Genomic DNA, 26,112 nt, shown 5'->3' with positions numbered 1-26,112 from the left:
AAATGGATATTCTGGGTCGAATACCAAATCCTATCCCCTCAAAACACCGTTTAACACAATCCACCAAAACAACTAAGAAAGTCTATTAAAATCGAAATTAGGATGGAATCATGAAAAAAGAAGAAGTCAGCAGTCTTAAATTATGTTTTAAAGACTCAACTAATGTTCCAGGCAAATGAATTAAATCAGTACCCAAATCTTGTACTATGCTAAAATAGTGTTGTATATAAATTATCGATAAACTGTTGATCCGACGTGGCGATCTAATTCAATGCGATAAAGGCAAGGCCTTAATCCCGAGATAAACAGAAATATACACCGTTAGAGTGAAGACTCACTAAGGAATGGGATCAAAAAAGTGAATTTATGTTTTGTAGCAAGAGTAATTTTTTGTGTCATTTAGTCATGTATGACCAGGTGCCAATCATCAAACAGTCATCATAGTTTTTTGCCGGATTTCACTGGTTACGTGAGAGCGTTTGTTAACTATCACACTGTCGTCGCTGCCCCTTCTTTTGCTCTCTATTGTGTCGGCTTATATTTGCCAGTTTTCATTGTATGTAATCTGTAAGTTTGAAGTGTGTCAACAGAGACCATAAGTTAAAAGTTACAAGCTGTAACTTCTGATTTGTAGTTTCAGACTTTTTCTCATTCAGTAGACAGAATATTGACGATCTGTCAGCTTTAAGAGTGACCTCTGGGCAAGCTGATTAAATAGGGGAGGAACGAGTTCGAACTCTCTTACAGTGAAGCAGTGACTATATCCACCTTTCAATGGGCTTACAAGAAATTAGGCCCTCAGGTCCTGTCTGGTATTCATTTGTACACAGACCACAGCGTTTTCCGGTCGCACTGACTTTACAAGACGGATAATTTCAATTTTGATACTTAATTATCCTTACTTAAATAGAAGCATAGTGCAGGGCAATGCACGAGGCGTTTAGGCCAACATAGCTCGCATTTGTTAGATTCTGCATTGTGTGAAAATTTGTATCAATTTGGATAGACTGTCAAGAATCTCTGGCGCTCTAGTTCCTAACTGATTTGGCTTTAAGGTTACTCTTAAGTGAAAAAAAACCCCTGTATCTCGGGGCTAGGAGCGGTATATATATGGCACTGAATAAGATCGCCTCGTTGGATAAATCAACAGTTGCTTGAAAACTGAAATGATATGCACATTCTGACCAACTACAATTTATCAACTACACAATTGTATAGTTAAAATCAAATAAAGTTACGACCACCTTCTGGAACAATGTCCATGACTGACACCATTGTTCAAAAAAACATCACCGATCTAATGTCTTCCCCAAGAGCTGTTTTTGCTTTTCAGTTGCTAGAACACAAGAGGTGTGAGTTCAAAACCCGTCTTTGAAAGGCACTTTGCAGATTCCCTCACTTCTCACTGCTTGAGAGGTTTTGGTGACAACGAGCGGCGTATCAGTCATGTAAGGCGAAATCACGCTTTAGAACGAGATTCGCAGGTTATCGGATAGACTCGTACTCACGTGTTAGTCCTATCATTTTGAATTAAATTCCCCTTGAGAAGAGAGATTTCGCATTACATGAGCTATACCCCCAATAAGAGGTCGACGACGATTGCGTGCGTGGCTTTTTGACCAGCCTAACGTTCGTTGAAGATCAGCTGTCTAGCACAACTATGGCGTGGATACAAACGTCATGTGGGAAAGTTCCCCATTGACTCGCAGAATGCCGGTGGTATTTCCCGGGCACTCCGGATTCCTCCACTTATAATGCTAACTGCCATGGCATACAAGTGAAAAATTCTTGAGTGGGCATGATCTAATCTGGAGAGAACTGACTGTAAACAAGCTCTAAACAATTAAGATGTTGTCTCTCTGTCACCTCTTTTTGGTTTTAAACCATCACGTATGTTGTACCCTTAATTAAAAAAGACCATAACCATGTAGACTTTTCTGCTGAAAAGTAAATTTATTGCATCCTACATATAAGTGATATTTTATTACAGCTTTGTTACAATAATTGTAGGCCTACCTCTAGAACATGCACAACCATGGCAATGAACATGACGACGAGATACTCAGATCTAGAAACTGCTGCAAATGCAAGGACGTAGGCACAACTTATGAACGGCAACACCTGTGATATATCTGCAAGCGTGACACCATTATCATCGGAATCGCTCGGGAATTGTTTTCAGTCTGCAGCCAGCGCATGCGCCATGATCTAGAATGCGAGAGAGTCTGGATAAAACCTGGGACGAAGACAGCATTTACCGCTTCTTCAGCCTGTACATACATGTGTATGTCTTTTCAGTGTATAAATTTTTATGTAGGCCTTCTGCACTATACAATACACATTTATTTTATGGCACAATTGTAAAGTCTATAATTTAGATCGAAAGTAAAAAAAAGTGTAGAAAACCCAGTGAGGTTCATAGCTGTATTCAGTCCAATTACTGCATTTATCAAGAATAGCTCAAATTATTGCTTTTCAGTAAATATCAGACTCGTACCTGTAGTATTTATAGTCCTATAATGATTCTAATTTGAAGAAATTATAATGCAACCTGCTTTACGCGTTTTAGGAGCTTTATTACGAATTCTGAACGGCAACGCGTGCACAGACGAGGCACATATCTTCTATAAGGTAGTTACTCGGGCTAATTTAAACTGTAGTCAAACATCGACTGGATTTGAATTGATCGACTTTCATTTTTTGCCAAAAATTTCCTGTATTGTCTTTTTAATGTAGCTGCCCTGCAGTTTTACCATTTAAACAATAATAACATCAATAAATACTGACGACATGGTTGTGTACAATGCGGACGACTTTGACTCCATATATTATGATATTACACACATATTATGCTATTCATACATCACAACCAAGCCTCCCGTTATAGGTATACGTTCCTGTTCATTTTGAGACTGTTATCTCCCAGTTCTGGATCTTAAATAAATGTTCACGTTGTACGTCCAGACACCACATGGACATTTCTATAAAATACACATCAATTTAATAAATAACAGGTTATCACCAGTCATTCAGAATCTAATATCTGTGAGCAAACTTGTGGACAGCACAATGACAATTTTTCTTTCAGCATTATGTTAACTGTAAGTATGTAATATATACATTAAGACTTTATTTATCTGATTGGTGTTTTATGCCATACTCATGCATATTTCTGGCAGACCTTCCCACGTAGGACGGGAGAGGAAGCCAGCATTAGCGCATGGGCTTGAACTCACAGCGACGGCGTTGGTGACTGGGCCATAGTGCTGCACTGGCACACTAACCTCTTAGCCACGGATGCCACCACATTAAGCCTTGTGCATGCTGCACAATCAGCTACATGTACCTGTACAACCTCACAACATGAGCTTGATACTGAAGCCGGACTGAGTTGGTAATGATATATGTTAAGTACTAGCTGGAAGATACAAACGTGGCTGGGTAATCTACATGTATTGCTGGTGCTTAGTGTTCCCAATCTGGTCTCCACTGTGGTACTCGTAAGACTCCTTCCGGTAGGCTATGAAAACATCCTGAAGACATTAGCTGTAGCATATGCTGCCTGCGCAGTGTTAATGTTTAACCACTTGGACGCGAGGCCATGGCCAAATGGGAGTAGATTTTGCTAAGGTTAAAGGACCGTGCTGAATGGGTGTCGTCCGGTTCCATTATAGCCTCCCCACAATACAAAAACGTCTTGTTCCAGTGGTGAGACATCTCGTACCAAATGGTTAAATTGAGCAGTCTTTGGTCTTCAGGTGACATCTTTAGAAAGCTCTCCCGATGGTGTATCTGGAAGGACAACCAGGTTTCGTTGACCTCAGAACCGCTAACTAAGATGCAGTTGGAAGTCCGAGAATGGGATGGACTGACGGAGAGGTTGACAATGACCCCTGCTCCTAGTACCAGCATGCAGACAGCTAGGGCACAAGATCGTCTGAGCACAAGGTTGTTTGACCGTCATCTGACCGGTTGACAACACAAACATGAGACAGCTTCTCTTCGGAGAAATCTCCACCCAGACTGGCAAGATGACTGTTTATTGCTGTTCAAAGATACCTTCCTGATCAAATGACCTATTCAGCGTTCTTCCGAACAGTCTACTGCTTCCTCACTAAGACGTTTGTCTGTTGATTTTTCTGTGACTTTCTCTCTCTCCTGTTCAATCAAAAATAAGACTACTTGTGCTTTACAATATTAATGACATTTAAAACAATATAGGCCCAACAGCTTTTGTGGTGTGATGGTAAGAGCGTTAACCATATATAATACATAAGAAACTGTCAGCAGCTTTTCGCAAGTTACTCAGAAACTTTGCAGGGAAAAGCTGTGGAATTTACACATTTCCAGCTAGGGAGACCTGGGGAATTTACACATTGCCCTCTGGGGCGACCTGGGGAATTTACACATTCCCAGCTGGGGAGACCTGGGGAATTTACACATTGCCAGCTAGGGAGACCTGGGGAATTTACATTTTCCCAGCTGGGAGACCTGGGGAATTTACACATTGCCCAGCTGGGAGACCTGGGGAATTTACACATTCCCAGCTGGGGAGACCTGGGAAATTTACACATTGCCAGCTAGGAAGACCTAGGGAATTTACACATTCCCAGCTGGGAAGACCTGGGGAATTTACACATTCCCAGCTGGCAAGAGCTGGGGAATTTACACATTCCCAGCTGGGGAGATCTGGGAATTTACACATTCCCAGCTGGGGAGACCTGGGGATTTACACATTCCATTCCCAGCTGGGAAGACCTGGGGAATTTACACATTCCCAGCTGGGGAGACCTGGGGAATTTACACATTCCCAGCTGGGGAGACCTGGGAAATTTTACACCTTGCCCAGCTAGGAAGATTCCCAGCTGGCGAGAGCTGGGGAATTTACACATTCCCAGCTGGCGAGAGCTGGGGAATTTACACATTCCCAGCTGGGGAGAGCTGGGGAATTTACACATTCCCAGCTGGGAAGACCTGGGGAATTTACACATTCCCAGTTCAAGACCGGGTCTGAAGCCTAAACTTGTGTGTCCTAGTGATTCAAATGCATGCACCTAGAGCAAGATAATTTATGGCCAATGATTAGTTTGATTAATGTTTAACGCCGTACTCAAGAATACATACATTTCACTTATACAATGGCTGCCAGCATTATGGTGGGAGGAATCGAGCAGGGCCAGAGGGGAACCCACGACCCACTGTAATAGTGAGCCCAGGGTCAACTGATTCAATCATAGGATAAAATATCACACTACCTGGATCATCATGGTTTGTGAGACACATGTTCTTGACACCAGTATGTATCTGAACCTGAAAAAACAAAATGAAATTTATCTGTTAGTTTCTGGGGTTCAAGTTGTTCCCCCGGTAGCAATAACCTCATTTCTAGATGAATCTACTTTTGTTTTCATCCATGTTTTCATGTTACATCCACATCTCAGGGATTTTCTTGCAGAGGAAATTCAATCTATTTCATTGTCGTTAAAACCATTAAAACATAATAAAAAGATAACGGATATCATGGCACCAGAAAGATTCAAACTCTTTTGAATCCGTTTCTATACGTGGAGCAGCCAAACTGATAAGTGCATGGGCTGAATGTTAATAGCCTATCATGTGGATTGTGCCATTCTTATAGCCCTAATACAATAAGCGCTTCTGCCCAGATTGCCACAGACAAGTAAACACAAAGAATACATTGTTATCAGATAGTAGCTTCTTGCATTGGTATACATGACAAAAAGAGGTATGAATGCAACCCCAAGTTACTTGTACACTTTACATGTACCTGTATGGTTGTCTTCTGCCAATCTGTCTTGAGCAGGACTAGGCTGAAGGCTATAGCCTGACAAGTTGTACACAAGGCCAGGCCCCACCATGCCCCTGCAAAACATCACCACTATCACCATTATACATATACAGACACATACTGCTACCTCACGCCTACATGTACATCCTCAGCACAATACATATCAAATGACAATTGAAGGTCTGCCAGTCACAGGCCTGCAGCGTGCCATGGGTTTCTCCCAATGTAGTGCTGGAGACTTTGGTATTTAGGAGAAATATTACAGCATAAAACACTAAGCAAATAAACAGATAAATATATCAAACAATTAAAATCATGGTCAGGTGCATTATTTGTATCTCAATCCACAAGATGATGTTACTCGCAGTATTCCAAAGGAAAGGACACTTGCAACTCTTCTTGGTTATAGCCAGTAATGGTGCTTGATTTTGGTGTCTTTTTCTTTGTTTTTTACGCATAACCACTAAAAACATCATATTTTCCTACAACAGCTCTAAATGTTTCCGGTTTATTTAATACATGTATCAATAATACATGCACACGAAGATAAAAGCCATCCATATTTTAAGAAAGAATCTCTTTCTTATCAATATCAGCTAAAATTGCTTCTAGTAGCCAACTTTCATTAATAAAATGATTAGTTTTGGTCATTTCGATCTTAGATCAGGTATTCTGAAAATCCTGAATCCCATTAAAAATCAGCTGAAGTTCTCATCCCTGTATATCCCAGACCACACCATTTTAGGTTTTTATACTTGCTTAGAGAATGAGATGAACTGTACTTCATGGCAACAGAACACTAAAACAATGCTTTGTTGACATTCACAATATTATCAGGCACAGTTCTCACAATATCTTCCACTGCTCTTCATTTCCCTGTAATTTCCCACATGTTATCTTACATGTCATTGTCTACTATTGTAGCTACTGTTGCAGACGAGTCTGACAGAGATACTGGAATCTGAACATAGAGGATATTGCACAGTGAAAGTTGAATACCATAAATATTGTTTGAGTGAGAGGTTATCATTTCTACCTTTCACAAGAACAATATCTATGGTATTCAACCTTCACTGTGCAATATTCTACTTATTATTTATATAATGACATTTTCTCTGCATGTGTATAAATGCATATCAGGTTATCTGTTGCATCCATGAAAAAACTAAGCAATGTGCCATCTTCGTCATATTTCTGATTGCATTCATACACGCTGCAATTTCATTCACGTTCGTGCTCTCAAAACCTTTTTACAGTTTTAAATGCTGCCTGTAAGTAATAATACATTCTACACAGGTGATTAATTCTAATGCAATATATTTACGTAAATTAAGCGAATGAAGAATTTCTATCTCTTTTTTTGGCAAACTATATATTGTGCGGAAGTGCACAGCCTTGTGAGGCGGTCCACGAAGGGTCAAGGTCTCCAGCAGAAGATAATATAAAAAATAATAAAAAGATTTGTCACATTTGGTAACAAATTTCATCCCATTACCGCAAAGTTCTTTTGATTAATTATTTGAAAAGATATACTCTTTGTATGCTTTTTCTATGGTGGGTTCAACCTGGGCGTATGAATAGTCCACAGAAATACATGTAGATGCATTTAGCCATTTTGCCAGAATTTTAGCCAATCAAAATTTTTGTTGGGCTCCGTTGCAATACCACTACAAATGGCAGCATCATCATTGTCACCGGATGAAAGTCAATCTTTGTGAACAACAGTGAAGTTTGTGCCGGTGTAAACATCTCAATTGTGTACACAATTATTAAACAGATGTACTTTATATCTATATGTATTGAGTCAGTGCCCAAAACAAAACCAGTTACATTCGCAGTTACAGAAATGAGCACTAGCACTACATCAATATATGTATACGTTTGTGTGGCATACCTACAATCCTGAGAGAGGTTTTAAACATGAGAATGGAGGCCAGAGGAGTAGCGAGACAGTAGTAGGAAACAAGGTTGATGGCTGCGCCCAGACGCTGATTCCCACAACCCAACACCACACCAGCACCCACACACTGTTAGTAACAAAGTCGGTAATGGGGGTAACTAATATAAATGGGGAATATATATGAAAACAGAAATGTAACTAACAGAAATGTGAACAACAGCATTAATCAGTATTAATGAGGGAAATTCATATGAAATGAAGTCAATGTCAGGCAAATGAAATCCCACAACTCCACACCAGCATCAACACACTGTCAGTAACAGAACCTGCAGCAGTGTAATTAATAGAGACAGCAGCAGTGAGCCAGTAGGACAGTAAGTAATAGAGCCAGCAGCTTTGTATGTAACAAAGCCAGTAACAGTGTAAGTAACAGTGTAAGTTATAGAGACACCAGCGGTCTAAGTAATAGAGCAAGTAGCAATGTAAGTAACAGAGCCAGTAGCAGTGTAAGTAATAGAGCCAATAGCAGTGTAAGTAATACAGCCAGTAGCAGTATAAGGAATAGTGCCCGTAACAGTATAGGTAACAGAGCCATCAACAGTGTAAGTAATACAGCCTGTAGCAGTGTAAGTAATAGAGACATTAGCCATGTAAGTAATAGAGCCAGTAGCAGTGTAAGTAAAAGAGACAGTAGCCATGTAAGTAATAGTGCCAGTAGCAGTGTAAGTAACAAAGCCAGTAACAGTGTAATAGAGCCAGTAGCAGAGTAAGGAATAGTACCAGTAGCAGTGTAAGTAATAGAGCCAGTAGCCATGTAAGTAACAGACCAGTATCCATGTAAATAATAGAGCCAGTAGCCATGCAAACTAATAGAGCCAGTAGTTTTGTAAGTAATAGAGCCAGTAGTTTGGTAAGTAATAGAGCCAGTAGTTTTGTAAGTAACAGAGCCAGTAGTTTTGCAAGTAATAGAGCCAGTAGCTGTGTAAGTAATAGAGCCTGTAGCCGTGTAAGTAACAGAGCCCGTAGCCACAAGTGATAGTGCCAAAAGCAGTGTAAGTAACAGAGCCAGTAATAGTGTAATAGAGCCAGAGGCAGAGTAAGGAATAGTATCAGTAGTAGTGTAAGTAATAGAGTCAGTAGCCGTGTAAGTAATTGAGCCGGTAGCAGAGTAAGGAATAGTACCAGTAGCAGTGTAAATAATAGAGCCAGTAGCCATGTAAGTAATAGTGCCAGTAGCGGAAACATCAGCAAATTTTGTGACTGTATGTCAGCTTATGAAGATGACGTGTTCCTACCTGAACTATCAACATGGCCATACCGTTTTTCCACAAAGAAAACCATTTCTGACTTACGTCAAAATTTGAAATACCATTTTAGAGTTTATTTTTGGATCCTTGAAATATTAAATTTTGACCACCTCATGAGTTTTATCCTAAGACAAGTGTATCAAAACCTCCACTTCTAGCACTAAAAACTACTGTAAAGTACTTATTATTTGCGGGAATTTATTTTCCTGGATTTTCTCCAAAAATATGTTCACCAGAATTAATTTTCGCGTATTTAAGAGAATACTGAAAAACAAATCTTAAAATTTTCCAAGATATAAAATTATTCAAGCAAGTCAAACAGGTATCATCATGGGTGTCTTTATTCCTCCATTGTTTCATGGGGTGTTGCTAATCCTCGTGATCTAGATCAGAGATTAAAACAATGGGGGATGGATTATCACAACGTAAGAAGATTACTTTCGCACCTACCATGAGCAGTACTCAAACATGTGTCACTTCTTTTCGAATCATTGATGAGCACTTTTAAACACCTGGCAAAGTGACCTGTCAACTTTTGCGCAATTCAATGCAAAAACAAATAAATTTGCCATTCATATGTGCCAGTCATTTATTCTTTATCAAGAAACACGGTTTTGCATTGTTTTCAGTCTTAATCTTCTTCTGTAACAGGTCAGAAACCGCAAACATTGCCTTAGCTGTCAAACAGCCATTGTGTTGTTGTACACACTTCACAGTTTGTTAGAAGCTCACTCATTGGACCACAGGAGAGACACAGCCAATGAGATAGCGTGTATCAGAGAGACATTCATCAGAAGCCTGCACGTGCTGGTGTCTACTTTTTTTTCAATTTATGGGCATAGCGAAGATTGATCAAACTACAGATGAATAAACTCCCACTATGTTTTATACCCACCAAACCTTAGCATCAGAGTTTGTATATATTTAAACTATAATTTCCCTTCCCTCCTGTTAAAAATTGTAGCTGGCCAATCAGGCTTTCTTAGCGCAACTCCGGTTACCCTGGCAAAGATTTCGCTTCATTATTACTACTACCTGTATATGATTCAATATTGGATATTATTTTTCACAGTAAATTATTGGCCGCGAAATCCACGAAAACTAGTTCCACGCGTAAATTAAGTACATCACAGTATTTGATGTACTTAATTTACTGTAATGAGTATTTTAATGAGTTTTTATTTTTTCACTTAAGTGAGAAATGGCTTTGTGGAATCGATGCCTGACCCTGAACATTAATGGGGACATTGTGATGCTGCATAAAGAAACTTTTTTCTCTAGTCATATTTCTGTGCCAGCAGGAATGGTCTTCGATTTAGTTTATATGAAACAGCCACTTTCTCATCGAATGACTTTCTGGATTATTCATTTCACCTGTATATATTAAAATACCATAAAATGAGCCCCATCTCACCTGTATGGCATCCCCTATCTGCAGCAAGCACATGATTGGCACCAGACTGGAGGCCACTTCCCCCACCCACCTGGAGACAGGGAGCAGAGGTTTACTCTTTTTACATGTACGTTGCACTTACGAATATTTCACTGGAATATACAACAGTGGCCAGCATTATGGTGGGAGGAAATCCTTGACCATCCGCAAATTGCTGGAACACATTCCCACTGTCTGACCAAAGAGGAAGCCAGCATGAACTGGACTTGAACTCATAGTGATTGCATTGGTGAGAAGCTTTTAATAATATACTCTGTTGACATATTCAGTGATGAGTGTTTATGAATGAACGAGCTGAGCAATTCAAGCACTGTTTATCAAATGATGCTCAACCAAAGCGTACATAAATTAAAAAGAAATATGCGCCTCAAATGAAAGTCAATAAAGAACTGAGTTCAGAAATTCTTTCAATTATTGTTCTTCACATTTTTTTTTCTAACCAGAAAATACTTTCTCAGATGAACTTTTCAGACCATACTTTCCAAAAAGTTTTGAGCCATTATTTTGAGCCATGTAAACCTATTTGAATTATTCTATAAAGAAATCAGATGTTCCATAGACAGATATGGGTAATTCTTTTAATGATGTGACATCACATGACCAATAAAGGTTGTCTGGAATGGACACCATGCTGTATAAAAATCCAAAATATCCGTCAAATGGTCACAAATGTCGCAAAATCAACATCAAAGGAAAGCTTAGAAATAGCATGCTTGGGCATAATATGCAGAAACATGTAGTTCTTACCTGTCATTGGTGAAGGCATATGAGCAGTAATCCTTTATCACCAAGAAAAGAGCAGCCATAACAATGCTCCAGGCCACTGAAACAGAGAGAAATGCACATCAACTTTGAACAGGACCAGTAACCCAAAAATGACTGGTGAGAAAGGAGTTTCTACAACAAATGCTCCACCCAACTGGAATATGGAGAACTGGATTAAAATGAAAATTAAAATGATCTAACACTGAAGTTGTACTACAATCATTTTCTGACCTAACAGTGGCTCAAGGTTCTGCTTGACATTAATGTCACCTCAGTGGATTAAAAAATATGCCACCTCTCCAGTAAAATTAAACATGTTAATTTTGATGCCCCAAAATGATATCCATTCTTTTTTTTGCTTTTACTGATTTATATAAAGAATCCAGAGATCATCAATAAAGTACACGTATGAAACAACAAAACAAAACAAAAAGAATACCAATGACGGTTTTCCTTGAAACAAGGACAAATCACACTAGTAATGAAGTAAATAATTAAAAGGTTTTCCATTTTGTGAACTGTTATGAAACACAAAAGTCTGCAAGAGTGATCAATGATGGACACACGGACACAGTGGAAAGGTACAGTCTACCCTGCCATACTCACCCACTAATCCCATGGCCGCCTTGGCAGTATTGATGGCTGCTGTGGGGTTTCCAGCCCCTAGACAGTTCCCCACACGGATACACACAGATACACTCACCCCTAGGGGAACCTGCAAGGTAACACTTGTACATGTACATGTGGCAATGTTACAGTATACCACGCTGTCCGACTACATGTATACATTGTAACAGTTACGTAATACTGTCTGACTACATGTACATGTGGTAACAGTTATATCATGCTGTCTGACTACATGTACATGTGGTAACAGTTACATCATGCGGTCTGACTATACGTACATGTGCTAACAAATATATCATCCTGTCTGGCCACACCTACATGTGGTAACAGATATATCATACCATCTGACCACATGTACAAATGGTAACAGTTACATCATGCTGCCTGACTACATGTACATGTGGTAACAGATACATCATACTGTCTGACTACATGTACATGTGGTAACAGTTATATCATGCTGTCTGACTACATCTACATGTGGTAACAGATATATCATACCATCTGACCACACGTACATGTAGTACCAGTTATATCATGCTGACTACACGTGCATGTGGTAACACATAAATCATACTGTCTGACCACACATACAAATGGTAACAGTTACATCATGCTGCCTGACTACATGTACATGTGGTAACAGATATATCATACTGTCTGACTACATGTACATGTGGTAACAGTTATATCATGCTGTCTGACTACATGTACATGTGGTAACAGACATATCATACTGTATGACTACATCTACATGTGCTAACAGTTACATCATGCTGCCTGACTACATGTACATGTGGTAACAAATATATCATACTGTCTGACTACATGTGGTAACAGATATATCGTACCGTCAGATATATCATACAGTCTGACCACACATACATGTGGTAACAGTTACATCATGCTGTCTGACTACATGTATATGTGGTAACAGTTACATAATACTGTCTGACTACACGTGCATGTGGTAACAATTAAATCATACTGTCTGACTACATGTACATGTGGTAACAGTTACATCATGCTGCCTGAATACATGTACATGTGGTAACAGTTATACCATACTGTCTGACTACATGTACATGTGGTAACAGTTATATCATGCTGTCTGACTACATATACATGTAGTAACAGATATATCATACTGTCTGACTACAAGTACGTGTGGTAACAGATATATCATGCTGTCTGACTACATGTACATGTGGTAACAGATATATCATACTGTCTGCCTATACGTACATGTGGTAGATATATCATGCTGCCTGACTACATGTACATGTGGTAACAGTTATATCATGCTGTCTGACTACATATACATGTAGTAACAGATATATACTGTCTGACTACAAGTACATGTGGTAACAGTTATATCATGCTGTCTGACTACATGTATAAGTGGTAACAGATATATCATACTGTCTGACCACACGTACATATGGTAAGTTACATCATAATGTTTGCCTACATGTACACATGGTAACAGATATTTCATGATGTCTGACTACACGTACATGTACTTCACATTTAAAAAGTACACGGGTGGAATTTTATTCAGCTTTTACATACCTACATCAATGTGTAATGTGTGTTAAATGGACAGTACATAACACTAAGAAGAGCTACCAAAGTGGAGGTATGATAAAAACCAAAACAAACCATCTACTTTGAATAATATTATTCATGGCGTTTTTGCAATATTCAAGACTGCTTCATTACATACACTGTACAATATTTCAGCCAAATTGTGGCCATGTCACATTTAGGGAAGGCAAGCTTTGTGCACCTCCTAAAGCCACAAACTTCTCAAGAGCTGCCCATGGTAGAGGTTTAGCGCACACGAAATCTCTCCAGACCAAGTTATCCTCTCTAATCCATGGACTGTGGTCACTCGCTTCATACACATAAGAATGAAAGGGAGCCAATAGCCAATATCCTATTTCTTCTAAAATTCGTGACACCTGGTCTGTTCATTTTAGCCAATATACATGTAATTCTAGCAGAAACACTGAGTTTCTTTTTTCTCACATGGTTAAACCATCCATAATGAACAACATACTCATATCTTTACTTTTCCCAAAGGCTGGTAAAGAAAGGTAATATCCCACTTTCATCATTACTAATATCGATCTCAAATTTTACAGGAATCAAAGTATGTTAATCTAAATAACATTTAAAGTTGCTGGATTAATGAAACTCGTTAAACTCTGGCCACACTGCTCACCATGTACTAGTTTGATATATATGCTGACCACGTGTATGATGATGTACATGCAGATATACAGTACCATGTAAAGGAAGGCCCCCAACTGATAGACTATGGAATGGGCAGCTAGCTCTTCTGGACCCAACAAACCTGGAGACAAGAATGTCAAATGCACTTAGGGTATTTGTAAGGGCATTTGGTATACTTTGATATATATTATACTTTGGTATATATTGAGTCTTGACATGAATAAAGTAAAAAATCTCAAAGCAGTAAAATATCCATAACTGTAGTATAGGAGAAAAAGACATCTACAAAATATCCCCTAGGTGCCAATCAAATACAACATTATTTTTTGTCCATTACTTGTCGAAACTGAAGTATTACACACGTATAACAAATATAATTATTGCATGTGCAAATTGAAACATCGCGACAGTTGTTGTATAACTGTTGTCACAAGCAAAAATACAAGTAATGCACCATGGTATGTTTGACATCATAAATTCCTCAGCCCCACGTGACATGGTTTATTTTAAGGAGGAGAAGAGAAATGTACATAGGTATAATAAGGGTTGTAATCACCGTTTCTTTTTACAAAATCGTCAGAAATTTTATTTCTAGTCTGCCAAATATAACCCAAGCTGACTGCTTCATTCTGTCTGGTACTGGATTAAAATGTTTCCAGTTCAACAGTGATTGCTTACTTACCCAAGGGCTGTTTTAACAGTTGAAAAGCCAGCAAGAGCTCTGAATTATGATTAAAAATCAATATTCCCAAGGAATATGCTCTATTTCATATTGGTTTTCAATCAAAATTCAGCCCTTGGGTAAGTAAGCAATCACTGTTGACCTGGAAACATTTTAAAACAGGTCAAATGTGATATGAATTCCTCGTATATCTTCTTATCACATTTGCTCGATTATTCACCGGTGGGGAGGTTGCTCTGTTGCCAAGGGATTAAAGTGCTTGAGCAGCACAATGGCTCTGAACACTCTTAATGTCATATAAGTCAAATAATCTTGAGTATGAGGCAAAACATTAAAGGGATAAATCAACTCCAATATTCATGCCTGCTGTGATTCCTACACCCACCTGCTAGCACTGTAAAGATCTCAAAGCACCACCACTGTAGGCAGACCATGAAGAGGCCAGGGAGAGCTAGCTTGAGGAAATCCCACCAGTTGTGGAAGCACCCAACCTTCCAGCCTGTAAACATTCACGCAGTACCAGCATCTCATACTTCTGTGATTCATTCTCAAAGTGAAAGGAAGTTAAACAAAGAAAGCTTCATCACACCGACACCAGAAAGTTTTGTGTAAAAACACTTTCCCTTTGCCACATCTTAGGGGATTTTTTTTTTTAATTCTGAAGATCAAACAATGCATTTCAATGTTCAAATTCAATTATGAGGATTACAGCTCGTGTTAAGGTACTCTGACAAGAAGATTTTTCCACTGTAAACACAGCTGTGAATGTTGGTATAGCTTTTATTACCCATGAATAAAGGATTAAATAAATAAATGTTCACAAAAAGTTAAACTCTAGGTGAATATAAAGAAATAAATAAAAAAAAACGTGATGTGATTAAGAGTATATAGCACTGGCACTTTAACAGTGCCAACTGTTCATTTTTGCTTCGATACAGACAAACCCTTGATTTTGTCAAATACTACAAACATTTTGACCAAGTTACAGTTTACTATTAGCTGGATCATCCAATAAAATCTGTCAGAACACATTTTCAATAGTGCACATATAAGACAGATAATCTGATCGGTCACAATGTGTCCTTCGCAATGGCGTGTGATTGGTTGAAACATGTTACATATAATTTAACTGAACTCAAATTACCCAACAAAATCTCATAGTTCATGATGAAAGGATATATCAAGAATCGCCACTGGCATTGTGGTCCATAAAAGCCACATGTACATGTATCTTTAACACTGAATGCATTTGATTCCTTTTTAAAAAGTCTAAGAATATGAGTTAAAATGCAGTATTAGATATAGCCGTTCAAATACAGGATGGTTAGCGCGCTAGCGCAGCGTAATGACCCAGGAGCCTCTCACCAATGCGGTCGCTATGAGTTCAAGCCCAGTTCATGCTGGCTTCCTCTCTGGCCGTAAGTGGGAAGGTCTTCCAGCAATCTGCGGATGGTTGTGGGTTTCCCCCGGGCTGTGCCAGGTTTCTTCCCACGATAATGCTGGCTGTGGTCGTATAAGTGAAATATTCTTGAGCACGACGTAAAACACCAATCAAATAAATAAATAAATAAATAAATCAAATCCAGGATGTCCCGTCCCTACTTTCAACCAGGATGCCCCGTCCCTACTGTCAACCAGGATGCCCCGTCCCTACTGTCAACTGGGATGTCCCGTCCCTACTGTCAACCGGGATGCCCCGTCCCTACTGTCAACCGAGATGTCCCGTCCCTACTGTCAACCGGGATGCTTCGTCCCTACTGTCAACCGAGATGCCCCGTCCCTACTGTCAACCGGGATGCCACGTCCCTACTGTCAACCGGGGTGCCCCGTCTCTACTGTCAACCGGGATGCCACGTCCCTACTGTCAACCGGGATGCTTCGTCCCTACTGTCAACCGGGATGCCCCGTCCCTACTGTCAACCGGGATGTCCCGTCCCTACTGTCAACCGGGATGCCCCGTCCCTACTGTCAACCGGGATGCCCCGTCCCTACTGTCAACCGGGATGCCCCGTCCCTACTGTCAATCGGGATGCCCCGTCCCTACTGTCAACCGGGATGCCCCGTCCCTACTGTCAACCGGGATGCCTCGTCCCTACTGTTAACCAGGATGTCCCGTCCCTACTGTCAACCAGGATGCCCCGTCCCTACTGTCAACCAGGATGCCCCGTCCCTACTGTCAACCAGGATGCCCCGTCCCTACTGTCAACCAGGATGTCCCGTCCCTACTGGCAACCAGGATGCCCAGTCCCTACTGTCAACCAGGATGCCCCATCCCTACTGTCAACCAATCAGTGTTAATTCTGTCTTCAGCTGTAAACCATTTATAAACACACAACCATCCACAGGTTGCTGGCATATAAACCATTTATTTCTGGATCCTATTAAAGGGTTCTTGATGAGAAACCTAATATGTTTTACTCTAAAATAAAAACCTGATAGAGCAGAAACTTCAAGTCCAAACGAAGTAGAACCACAGATCAGTTTTCAGATCATGGAACAAAATCAGTGTAACTCTGAATGTTGAAGTCATATTCCTATTTTGATACTGTACTTCAGCAAGCTATCCTGTCATTGTCAGGAATGTCAAAATAAAGTAAAATAATATTAAAAAAAAAATACAATATCAAAAAATTACATCATTATTCAGAGTTACTAAAGTACAAAAACTGGACACTATCACTATCACATTTTTGCAAAACTACATTGTATATATATGTATGTAAATCTATCAAAAAATAAACAGCTTCATATAAAAATTCTCTGGCCACATCACAGATGACTTGTGTCAGTTATTAGGACATGCTCGAGACTTGCTACAGGTAGATACAGCTGTGAGGATTGCTTACCGTCCCAGGTTGATTTATAGACTCGACTCAGTTTGATAAATATGACATGCAGAATGCAGACAAGCCAGTGGGAGAGAGAGACAGAGATGGCAGCCCCTCTGAAACACAAACACTAAAGAGCATGAGCCTGTTATTAGACAAGTTCACAGTTAACACCATTGTCTGTCTATTCATTATGTAAAGAAAGAGACAAAAAAGGAAATAGGGTTTTAGGTTAAGATCAGGGTGCGATGTTCGAGATTAGGGCACTGCATGGGGGCCCATTCAACACCCTGGGTACAAATTGTACATGTACATGTACATATGTAAACTACCATCGCGAGATGAACCATGTCGCAGAGACTGCCACAGTAGTTACATATGGATATGGTCGTCAAACAGGCCCTTTTCCATACATATATGTACATGTTCTATTTAATGTTATACTCACACAACACCAAGACCAAGTCCAAAAATAAGGACAGCATGAAGCCCAAAATTGGCCAAGTTCACCACAAAGAAAATCACCATACTTGGCACAACAATACTCTGAAAACAGATAAAAAGCAGTGTGCGTTTTTATACAAGCTCAGTAACTTCTTTGCTGGCACTTTCTAAGCAGAAATCCAAAAACTACACATATATATTTTTGATATAATTTATTGAGCTGTTTTTTTGACGTTATGCTCCAGAAGTTTCACTTATACATTGGCGATCAGTATACAGATGGGGGAAACCTTGGTGCCAAGAGTAAACCACCAAAAACTGACAAGTTTCTGATGAACATTCCCACATGTGACATGCAGATTTGCACACCATATTGGTGAAAGACAAGTGGTCTTCAATGAATGTTTAATACGCCATGCAAACGGCAAAATGAGGGCTGGTGATGGCTTACTATTATCAAGACACCACAAACAGTAAGAGCAGTAGTACGTGTAATCTCCACATACCCTGTTCAAGACCAGATTTGAACCTGCACCTGGTAAAATGTATGTCTTAAAATTTGTGATCATGATGTAATTTTTTAAACCTCATTGAATACCTTCCATGCATTTGCATAGCTGCAAATCTACAGTAAATGTATATGAAGGCTTGGAACAAACTAGGTGGTATACTTTACCTCAGAATGTACAGTAAATGTACATGTAGGCTTGGAACAGACCTGGTGGTATACTTTACCTCAGAATGTACAGTAAATGTACATGAAGGCTTGGAATAGACCCGGTGGTATACTTTACCTCAGAATGTACAGTAAATGTACATAAAGGCTTGGAACAGACCTGGTGGTATACTTTACCTCAGAATGTACAGTAAATGTACATAAAGGCCTGGAACAGACCCGGTGGTATACTTTACCTCAGAATGTACAGTAAATGTACATAAAGGCTTGGAACAGACCTGGTGGTATACTTTACCTGAAAATGTACAGTAAATGTACATAAAGGCCTGGAACAGACCCAGTGGTATACTTTACCTCAGAATGTACAGTAAATGTACATGTAGGCTTGGAACAGACCCGGTGGTATACTTTACCTCAGAATGTACAGTAAATGTACATAAAGGCTTGGAACAGACCTGGTGGTATACTTTACCTGAAAATGTACAGTAAATGTACATAAAGGCCTGGAACAGACCCGGAGGTATACTTTACCTCAGAATGTACAGTAAATGTACATGTAGGATTGGAACAGACCCGGTGGTATACTTTACCTCAGAATGTACAGTAAATGTACATGAAGGCTTGGAACATACCCGGTGGTATACTTTACCTCAAAATATACAGTAAACGTACATAAAGGCCTGGAACAGACCCTGTGGTATACTTTACCTCAGAATGTACAGTAAATGTACATGAAGGCTTGGAACAGACCTGGTGGTATATTTTACCTCAGAATGTACAGTAAATGTACATGAAGGCTTAGAACAGACCCGGTGGTATACTTTACCTCAGAATGTACAGTAAATGTACATGAAGGTCTGACCCAGTGGTATACTCTACCTGAGAATGTACATAAAGGCTTGGAACAGACCCGGTGATATACTGTACAGTAAATGTACATGAAAGCCTGGAACAGAGCCGGTATACTTTACCTGAGAATGCAGGTACTTGGTAAGGACAAGATGGATGGCTTCTCCCTGGAAATTATAAACCAGAAAATTTAACTGCTATAGAGTATGTCACATACGGATAAAAGTATAAAATGGCCATTGTCTTATTATTTCGTGTGTATTTTATTCCCACCCTGGCTTCAAGCCTAAATGCCTAAAAATCTGTTGGCTGATTTAAGGTTTTCATAAAGCCCTTGTTGATTAATGTTTTAGAGCAAAAAGTTTGGAAATATATTTGTACATTTAGTTGTATCTTAATATTTAATTTGACATGCATGCAAGATGTCAATGCAGTTCTGAAGACAAATAATATATTCTACTAAGCCTGAAACTGGTGACTATTACATCTGTATAGGATGCTTCATCTTAGCTCAGACTAATAAATGCTGTGTATGTCCTCTAATATTTTTAACTGAATTTGAAATTCTTCCTATGGACGTATCTATTTAAAACATAAGCAACTTTAATGACAAATGCGTGCATCCTCTTAAACCCAGTGGAAATACCCCATATTCTAAATTACCTCAAGTACCAAATCAGTAAGTGCACATCATGCATGAAAATATTACGTTAAACAAACAAGGAAATGTTATTACAAAAAGTTGACTGTGTTCATGACTTTAGTGTCATTGTACATAGAGTATACATTCTGTAAATATGTATCAGTGTTGTAAACATGTTTATGATCAAACTATCCAGAATTTTTCTTTACGTTGCCTCTATAAATATGAGGGACAGGATTGTAAAGCTCGCAGATCACTTGAGAGCAGTCATATTTACTGTCATCCATTGTGAAGGATTTTGCTGGGTTTGGAGATATCAGCTTTTTACACTTATACGACAACAGCCAGCATTATGGTGGAAGGGAACTAGATGAGGAGTCTGTGGATCCGGTATCATACAGACCTTGTATCAAAACAATCCCACTATTGAGGTTTGGATTTTTCTGACTGTTGAAAAATGTATATTTGTACTCACAGGTAATACTGGGATGGAGACCATAGCAAACTGACCCGCTAACCTAAAAACAAAAACAATACCCATCGGCTCTGGCACAATGTGAACAGTGTCACTGTTTTTGTCATCATACCCATCAAATAACTCACTGGTTCATTATTCATTCAGTGTTTAATAAAAGTTCTCTGTCTTATCTTTACCTTGATATTTATATTTTTAAAGTGAATATTTATTGGGAATTGTGGCAACCCACAATGTACCCATATGTGTAATGTTACCTGGCTATGTGTTTATCCTGACCAGTCCTTGACAGTAGGTTCTCAGTGTTAATGAGGAGAGCCCAGCAGGGGAGGCAACTCAGCAGTAAGATCAGTAAACCTGCAAATAGAGTGAACAATGAAAACTTACAGACGTGGAAAAGCAAGGTGATTCATTCAGGTACAATGTATGTATTAACCAGTCAGTCACAAACATTTGTGCCTATTTATGAACTTTAACTGATTAGCGTTTTTCTGTATCCTCAGGAATATTTCACTCCAATATATTATGACAATTAAGTTTTACATGAATGATTATTGCTTAACGCCACGTCTCCACTTCATTGAAGCTTTAATATCTGTATAAAAAGCATGGCAAAAAAGTGGGAGAAGCCATACACTTCAGAGTACAGATGATTCATGGAACACTTCATTACAACCATGCGGCGGATGCAGGAGACGTCTACATTGAGTATGTGGCATCATTTACAAACAGCTGGTGGGCTGGAGAATAGCACTGTAGACCAGAAAGCAAGAGCAAATTCAAACTATATACAGTGATAGCTTACAACTATTATGGTATGTAAATACTGAAAAGTTATAAAAATAAAACTTTTATACCTCTCTGCAGGACTAGGCCCATTTTCTTCTTGTTAGCACTACCAAAAGTCTGCAATAAACACAGTAAGGCATGAGACGCTTAACATTGTACAGGCAAGAGAAGCTATTCCATCAAAATCAGCTGAAATTTCTTCTTCTAGCTGACCCCATCATCAAATCGATGACTTTCGCCCATGTTGGTCAAAGACTAAAATGGATACTTTGGCAATTCTGATTTAACTCAACAGCAGCTGAAAATTCTCATCTCTCTTTATGCTAGTCAACACAATTATTACACCTCCTGGGAAAATGGCAACTAGAATGCTCAAACATTGTTTTTTCTTTTTTACAATGACGTCATAATTTTCTTGGTATTTATCAAACTTGGCATTTAATAGCTTACTTGCATGCATATAAATGAGTAAATATTACACAAAAAGACGAAGATTTTAATAGTAACTTTAAGTATAAATGCTTTCTGTTGTCCATATGATGATGTCCAGTGCATCTCCAGAATTTATTCGTACCTGAGCAAACAGCGTATCACATGCACAGCCTAATCCAATCAGCACAGATGTACCACAGGTGTTCACAACCTGAAACACATGTACATGTTATGTGTAAATCAAAAATCCATTATTAATCCTGAAAGAAGAAACATTGACAATACACTCCAATCTACCTTGGTTGTTGTGGAATGCTGGTCTATGAATGGCAAAGTATTAATATCTTGAATGGTCTGAATGTTAGTCAAGTTGCAAGGTGTTGTCTATTCATAGGTGCGATCTGACTACTGCTGAACATGCCACCAGTGTAATGGTTGAATTATTTCACTATGTGGGTCACACCACGATTCAAACTCGGGTCTCAGCAGTCAAAGTCCAGTGCTCTACCAACTGAGCTAGAGGGAAATTCCAGCTAGCTTATGCTAGTATAAGCACTGGAAAGCTGCTCCCGTTACACATGTAGGGTTAAAATAACTTTTTTAATTTACATGCATGCCTTATATTTATTCAATTCCTTGTGTTTCACGCCTTACTCTAGAACATTTCACTTATACCACGGCGGCAAGCATTACGATGGGAGGAAACTGCCCTCTACCCGCGCCCATACACAGCTGGGGGCCAGCATGAGCTTGAACTCATAGCTACTGCATTAGTGAGAGGTTCCTGGGTAATTGGGACGAGCTGGCGTACTAGACACCTTGACCACGGAGGCCGATGTATGTCTTACAATGCCTTACACATGAAAGTGCCCAACTGTGTACTGAATGTACAGTGTGGATAGGGCAACATTGTGTGTGATATGCAGAACCTCAAACTCACTCACCAAGTTTCCCAAAGCAATAGCATCTAGGTAAATTTCACCCAGATGTCCACAAAATACAGCACTTGTCAACTGAAGAGTGAATTGCAAAAACTGCGTAACAACCTGAAACAGTAGGACCAAACATAGGAGAATGTAGGAAATTTTCCACAGAAGTTCAGGCTTTTTTGATGCCTGACATATGCTTAAAGGTACAGTTAACAACAGTAACCACTATGCCTGAATCTAAAATATTCATTCCAAAAATAATTATGGATGTTATCTCCTCACTATAAAGCCGGTGGTTGTCGTATAATTGAAATTTTCTTGAGTGTCTAAAACTACGATCAAAAAAATCAATAAACTAAAGCAGAAAACATGAAATGAAAGAGATAGGAATTTTGAAAAGATTAACATCAACAGAGTTAAAAAAAAGCAAATTTCATTAATAAAAACCATGGAGTTATGCGTTTTTTTGGAGGGTCAGTCAGTTTACTCCAAAGAAACATATTTTTAAACAAATGATGGCTTCATTGTGACTTTATTACTAGTACATGTTTATTTTAAGAATCATTCATTATACTAGCAGCACAAGGGTTAATATAAGTGTAAAGGGTTAATATAAGTGTAAATGCTTAAAATATAGCTTACAACAGGCCATGCTATGTCAACAACCAGTTTACACTCCTTCTTAAAGCTGGACGGGATGTGCTGCCTCCAGGTCGACAAATGCCTCACAAACCACGGCCTTGTGTCTCTGTGGGCTGACAGAATCAAACATTTATTAGTATAACACTGTACATGTGTGATAAAGCCATAACACATGTACATAAAGTCTAACATGTCAATTAGGTGAAACCAACTTACTTCATTTAATAATTTACAGACAAGCCAAACAAATCCAAGAGTGAAATGAAAATAAAACTGAAAATCCACCTCTTTAATTTGACTGATCTCCATGTTTTTGTTTTAATAATATTCCTGTTTCAAGACACAAGCAGTACTCATTTATTCCTCAAATCATATTATGGTTACCTTTTCTTTTATGCACACCTTTGCCCCCATACCCACTGGCTTTGTCAGGCGGGAGAGTGTTTGGCTGGGGACACACTGGTAATGGAGAGCAGGCGGCAGCAGTAATGAGAGGCACAGTAGCGCTGTTACTGTGTGATGAGAACTCAGACATAGACAGACTGGGTGTGTCCTCTTGGGATGGAGATAGTCCATCCTCACATGAGCTGGAGTAATTTGACACAGTGAACTCTCCTCCCAGAGCTTTCATGGAGTCCTGGGACTCACTGCCCGACACAGGTTGACTCTCAGTCCACACCTGACTCTCCACTTGTCTGGTTCCCATTGCTCTCTATGGTGTCTTCATTGAGTGAGAACTGGAACTATGACCAGCCCCATGTCTGGATAACCTGCCATGTCCGATACTTGTATTGTATTTAAGAGCCACATGTTTTCTAACAATTACAAAATGATCATAAGAGATATTCACGTTTCACAGAAACCTCTGAACAGTTACAGACATAAAATTACAAAATTTAAATAATGGCTTAACAGCCACGAAAGGTAACTTTTTGGGACTGCTCCTTAATTTTGAATTCTGGATTGTACCCTTCTACCAATGATGAGCAACAAAATTTGACAAAAACACACACACATACACACACACACACATATGCATGCAAATGGAGCCCATCACTTGGTACGTATGGCCTGGCTCTTCACCATATCTCACCCAAAGAAAATTTCACAAACCTTTATAACTAAAGTCCATCCTAATGTTTGGTATCCAGTGATTCCACAATCCACTTTTAAAAGACGTCAAAACACGCACCAGTAAACCCTTTTTTCACAACAATCCAGCTGTTGAGAAGTTTGAATCGAGAAGTGCAACTGATGTCTGCCTTGTTTCATGTTCGAACCTCAGGCAAGACACATGCTGGCTCATTGAAAGATAAATTGTTGACAACAAGATCCAATGACTACAGTTTCCTTATTCTTAAATAACAAAAACAAAAAAAGAGTCAAAAACGAAAAAAAAAAATGAATTCCCAACGAAAAAATACCTTAGGGAATCTGTAAACACCAACTGTAAGAAGAGGTGCCTGAGGTAAAGGTTGTGAAATTTCCTGCGTGAGGCAGATAGGCAGCCACCCAACTGGGCTAGTGCAAGAGAAGAAACAATATAATTTTTTTTCCTCACCCTATTGCACACAGCATATCAAAATAAGCCGCATTTCACACTTTCAGGGTAGTCAGGTTTAGTACTAACCATCCCAGTGGCATAAATATGTAGCTACGGTTGTATACTTCTCACTGGTCGAAAGCAATGCCAATTTGTTAGATAGGATAAGACTGACATCTGTCATACGTTATTCCAACGTAAAGCAGGACCCGGCTTTACAAATTAACATCAACAACAACATCATGATGCGCTTCTAAATTTAACTTGAGCATGGTTATTTCAGAGTTAATTTGTGAACAGTCAATCATGCTGACTGCTAATCCGTGTGGATTCACTGAAATTAAAACCAATCATTTCCATCATTAGCCTGAAATATTAGACTCAGACCATTTAACTCATTCTGCATGCGGCTTCTGCTGAGGCTGTCATTTCATATTATGATGAACATCTGCACTATGACGCCTCCACACACAGAAGAGTTACCACCGGTGGGATAGACTTATCTATACACATGAACGTCGGCTAGTGCTGTAAGATTTTGACACAAACAGTTTAAAATGTTCTGACATACGAAGCAGCAAATTTCTTATGTGTGTATGTTTGCATTATAAGAAGACTTAAAATCGAAGAGTTTGAGCTCTATATTGATTTAATGAAGATCAAGGAAAAGCTGACTCGGGTGTAGATCCAACAGGCCAACTCTGATGCAGGCACATGGACACATATTGAACGATGCAAATGCATATACAAAGATCTGTCAACGGACTAGGGGTCTAGACCAACGGACTATATCCATCGACCCTTACAAACTGTTGCCCTGTATTGTGCAAGTTCGAATCCACAAAGTGAAATCCACATAATGAAACACATATGTGTATATACCAATATACCTTGGAAACGTATTCAGCACAAAAAAAAAGCATTAAGACAAATAAAACATTGTGAGTGATGAGCTAATGTATTCTGGTCAGGGCAATTTTCTTCTGTGGCTTATCGACTGCATGATTTCTGTCCTGTTTTCCTGTTAAGGCTTAACATTGTTCTGGAGAATATTTCTGCAAGTGATCTCCTACAAACCTAT

The 26,112-nt window shown here is 39.2% G+C and overlaps 1 protein-coding gene across 2 annotated transcripts; it reads right to left on the bottom strand.

Annotated features, from left to right (window-relative positions):
* Positions 1-5,143: 5,143 nt before the first annotated feature.
* On the bottom strand, positions 5,144-25,381 carry LOC135475115 (multidrug and toxin extrusion protein 2-like). 2 transcript variants are annotated; one of them, XM_064754863.1, is made up of 19 exons: positions 24,602-25,381; positions 23,873-24,303; positions 23,489-23,601; positions 22,862-22,963; positions 22,060-22,128; positions 21,554-21,602; positions 20,954-21,053; positions 20,697-20,739; positions 19,701-19,745; positions 18,058-18,155; positions 17,628-17,725; positions 15,167-15,280; positions 14,153-14,220; positions 11,841-11,949; positions 11,217-11,292; positions 10,431-10,500; positions 7,704-7,836; positions 5,789-5,883; positions 5,144-5,310 (listed from the first exon to the last, which is right to left on the bottom strand). In XM_064754863.1, the coding sequence occupies exons 2-19, from the start codon at positions 24,192-24,194 to the stop codon at positions 5,152-5,154; spliced, it is 1,863 nt and encodes a 620-aa protein (XP_064610933.1). In that variant the 5' UTR covers positions 24,195-24,303; positions 24,602-25,381; the 3' UTR covers positions 5,144-5,151. The 2 variants fall into 2 exon arrangements, 1 of the variants encoding a protein (XP_064610933.1); XR_010445029.1 differs by lacking the exon at positions 7,704-7,836 and having other exon boundaries at positions 5,255-5,310; positions 23,873-24,258.
* Positions 25,382-26,112: the final 731 nt, after the last annotated feature.

Source organism: Liolophura sinensis, chromosome 9 (assembly GCF_032854445.1).
Source record: "Liolophura sinensis isolate JHLJ2023 chromosome 9, CUHK_Ljap_v2, whole genome shotgun sequence".
NCBI lineage: Eukaryota > Metazoa > Mollusca > Polyplacophora > Chitonida > Chitonidae > Liolophura > Liolophura sinensis.
Note: the sequence above shows the minus strand (reverse complement) of the source record. Positions and strands in the feature narration are given on the sequence as shown.

Bases quoted from the DNA above. Each gene is read 5' to 3' on its own strand.
- LOC135475115 (XM_064754863.1), bottom strand. From the start codon at position 24,194: ATGGGAACCAGACAAGTGGAGAGTCAGGTGTGGACTGAGAGTCAACCT. The intron at 23,602-23,872 runs GTAACCATAATA...TGATTCTGTCAG, and splicing joins AGGTGTGCATAAAAGAAAAG to CCCACAGAGACACAAGGCCG. The intron at 10,501-11,216 runs GTAAGAACTACA...CCCTGTCTCCAG, and splicing joins TATGCCTTCACCAATGACAG to GTGGGTGGGGGAAGTGGCCT.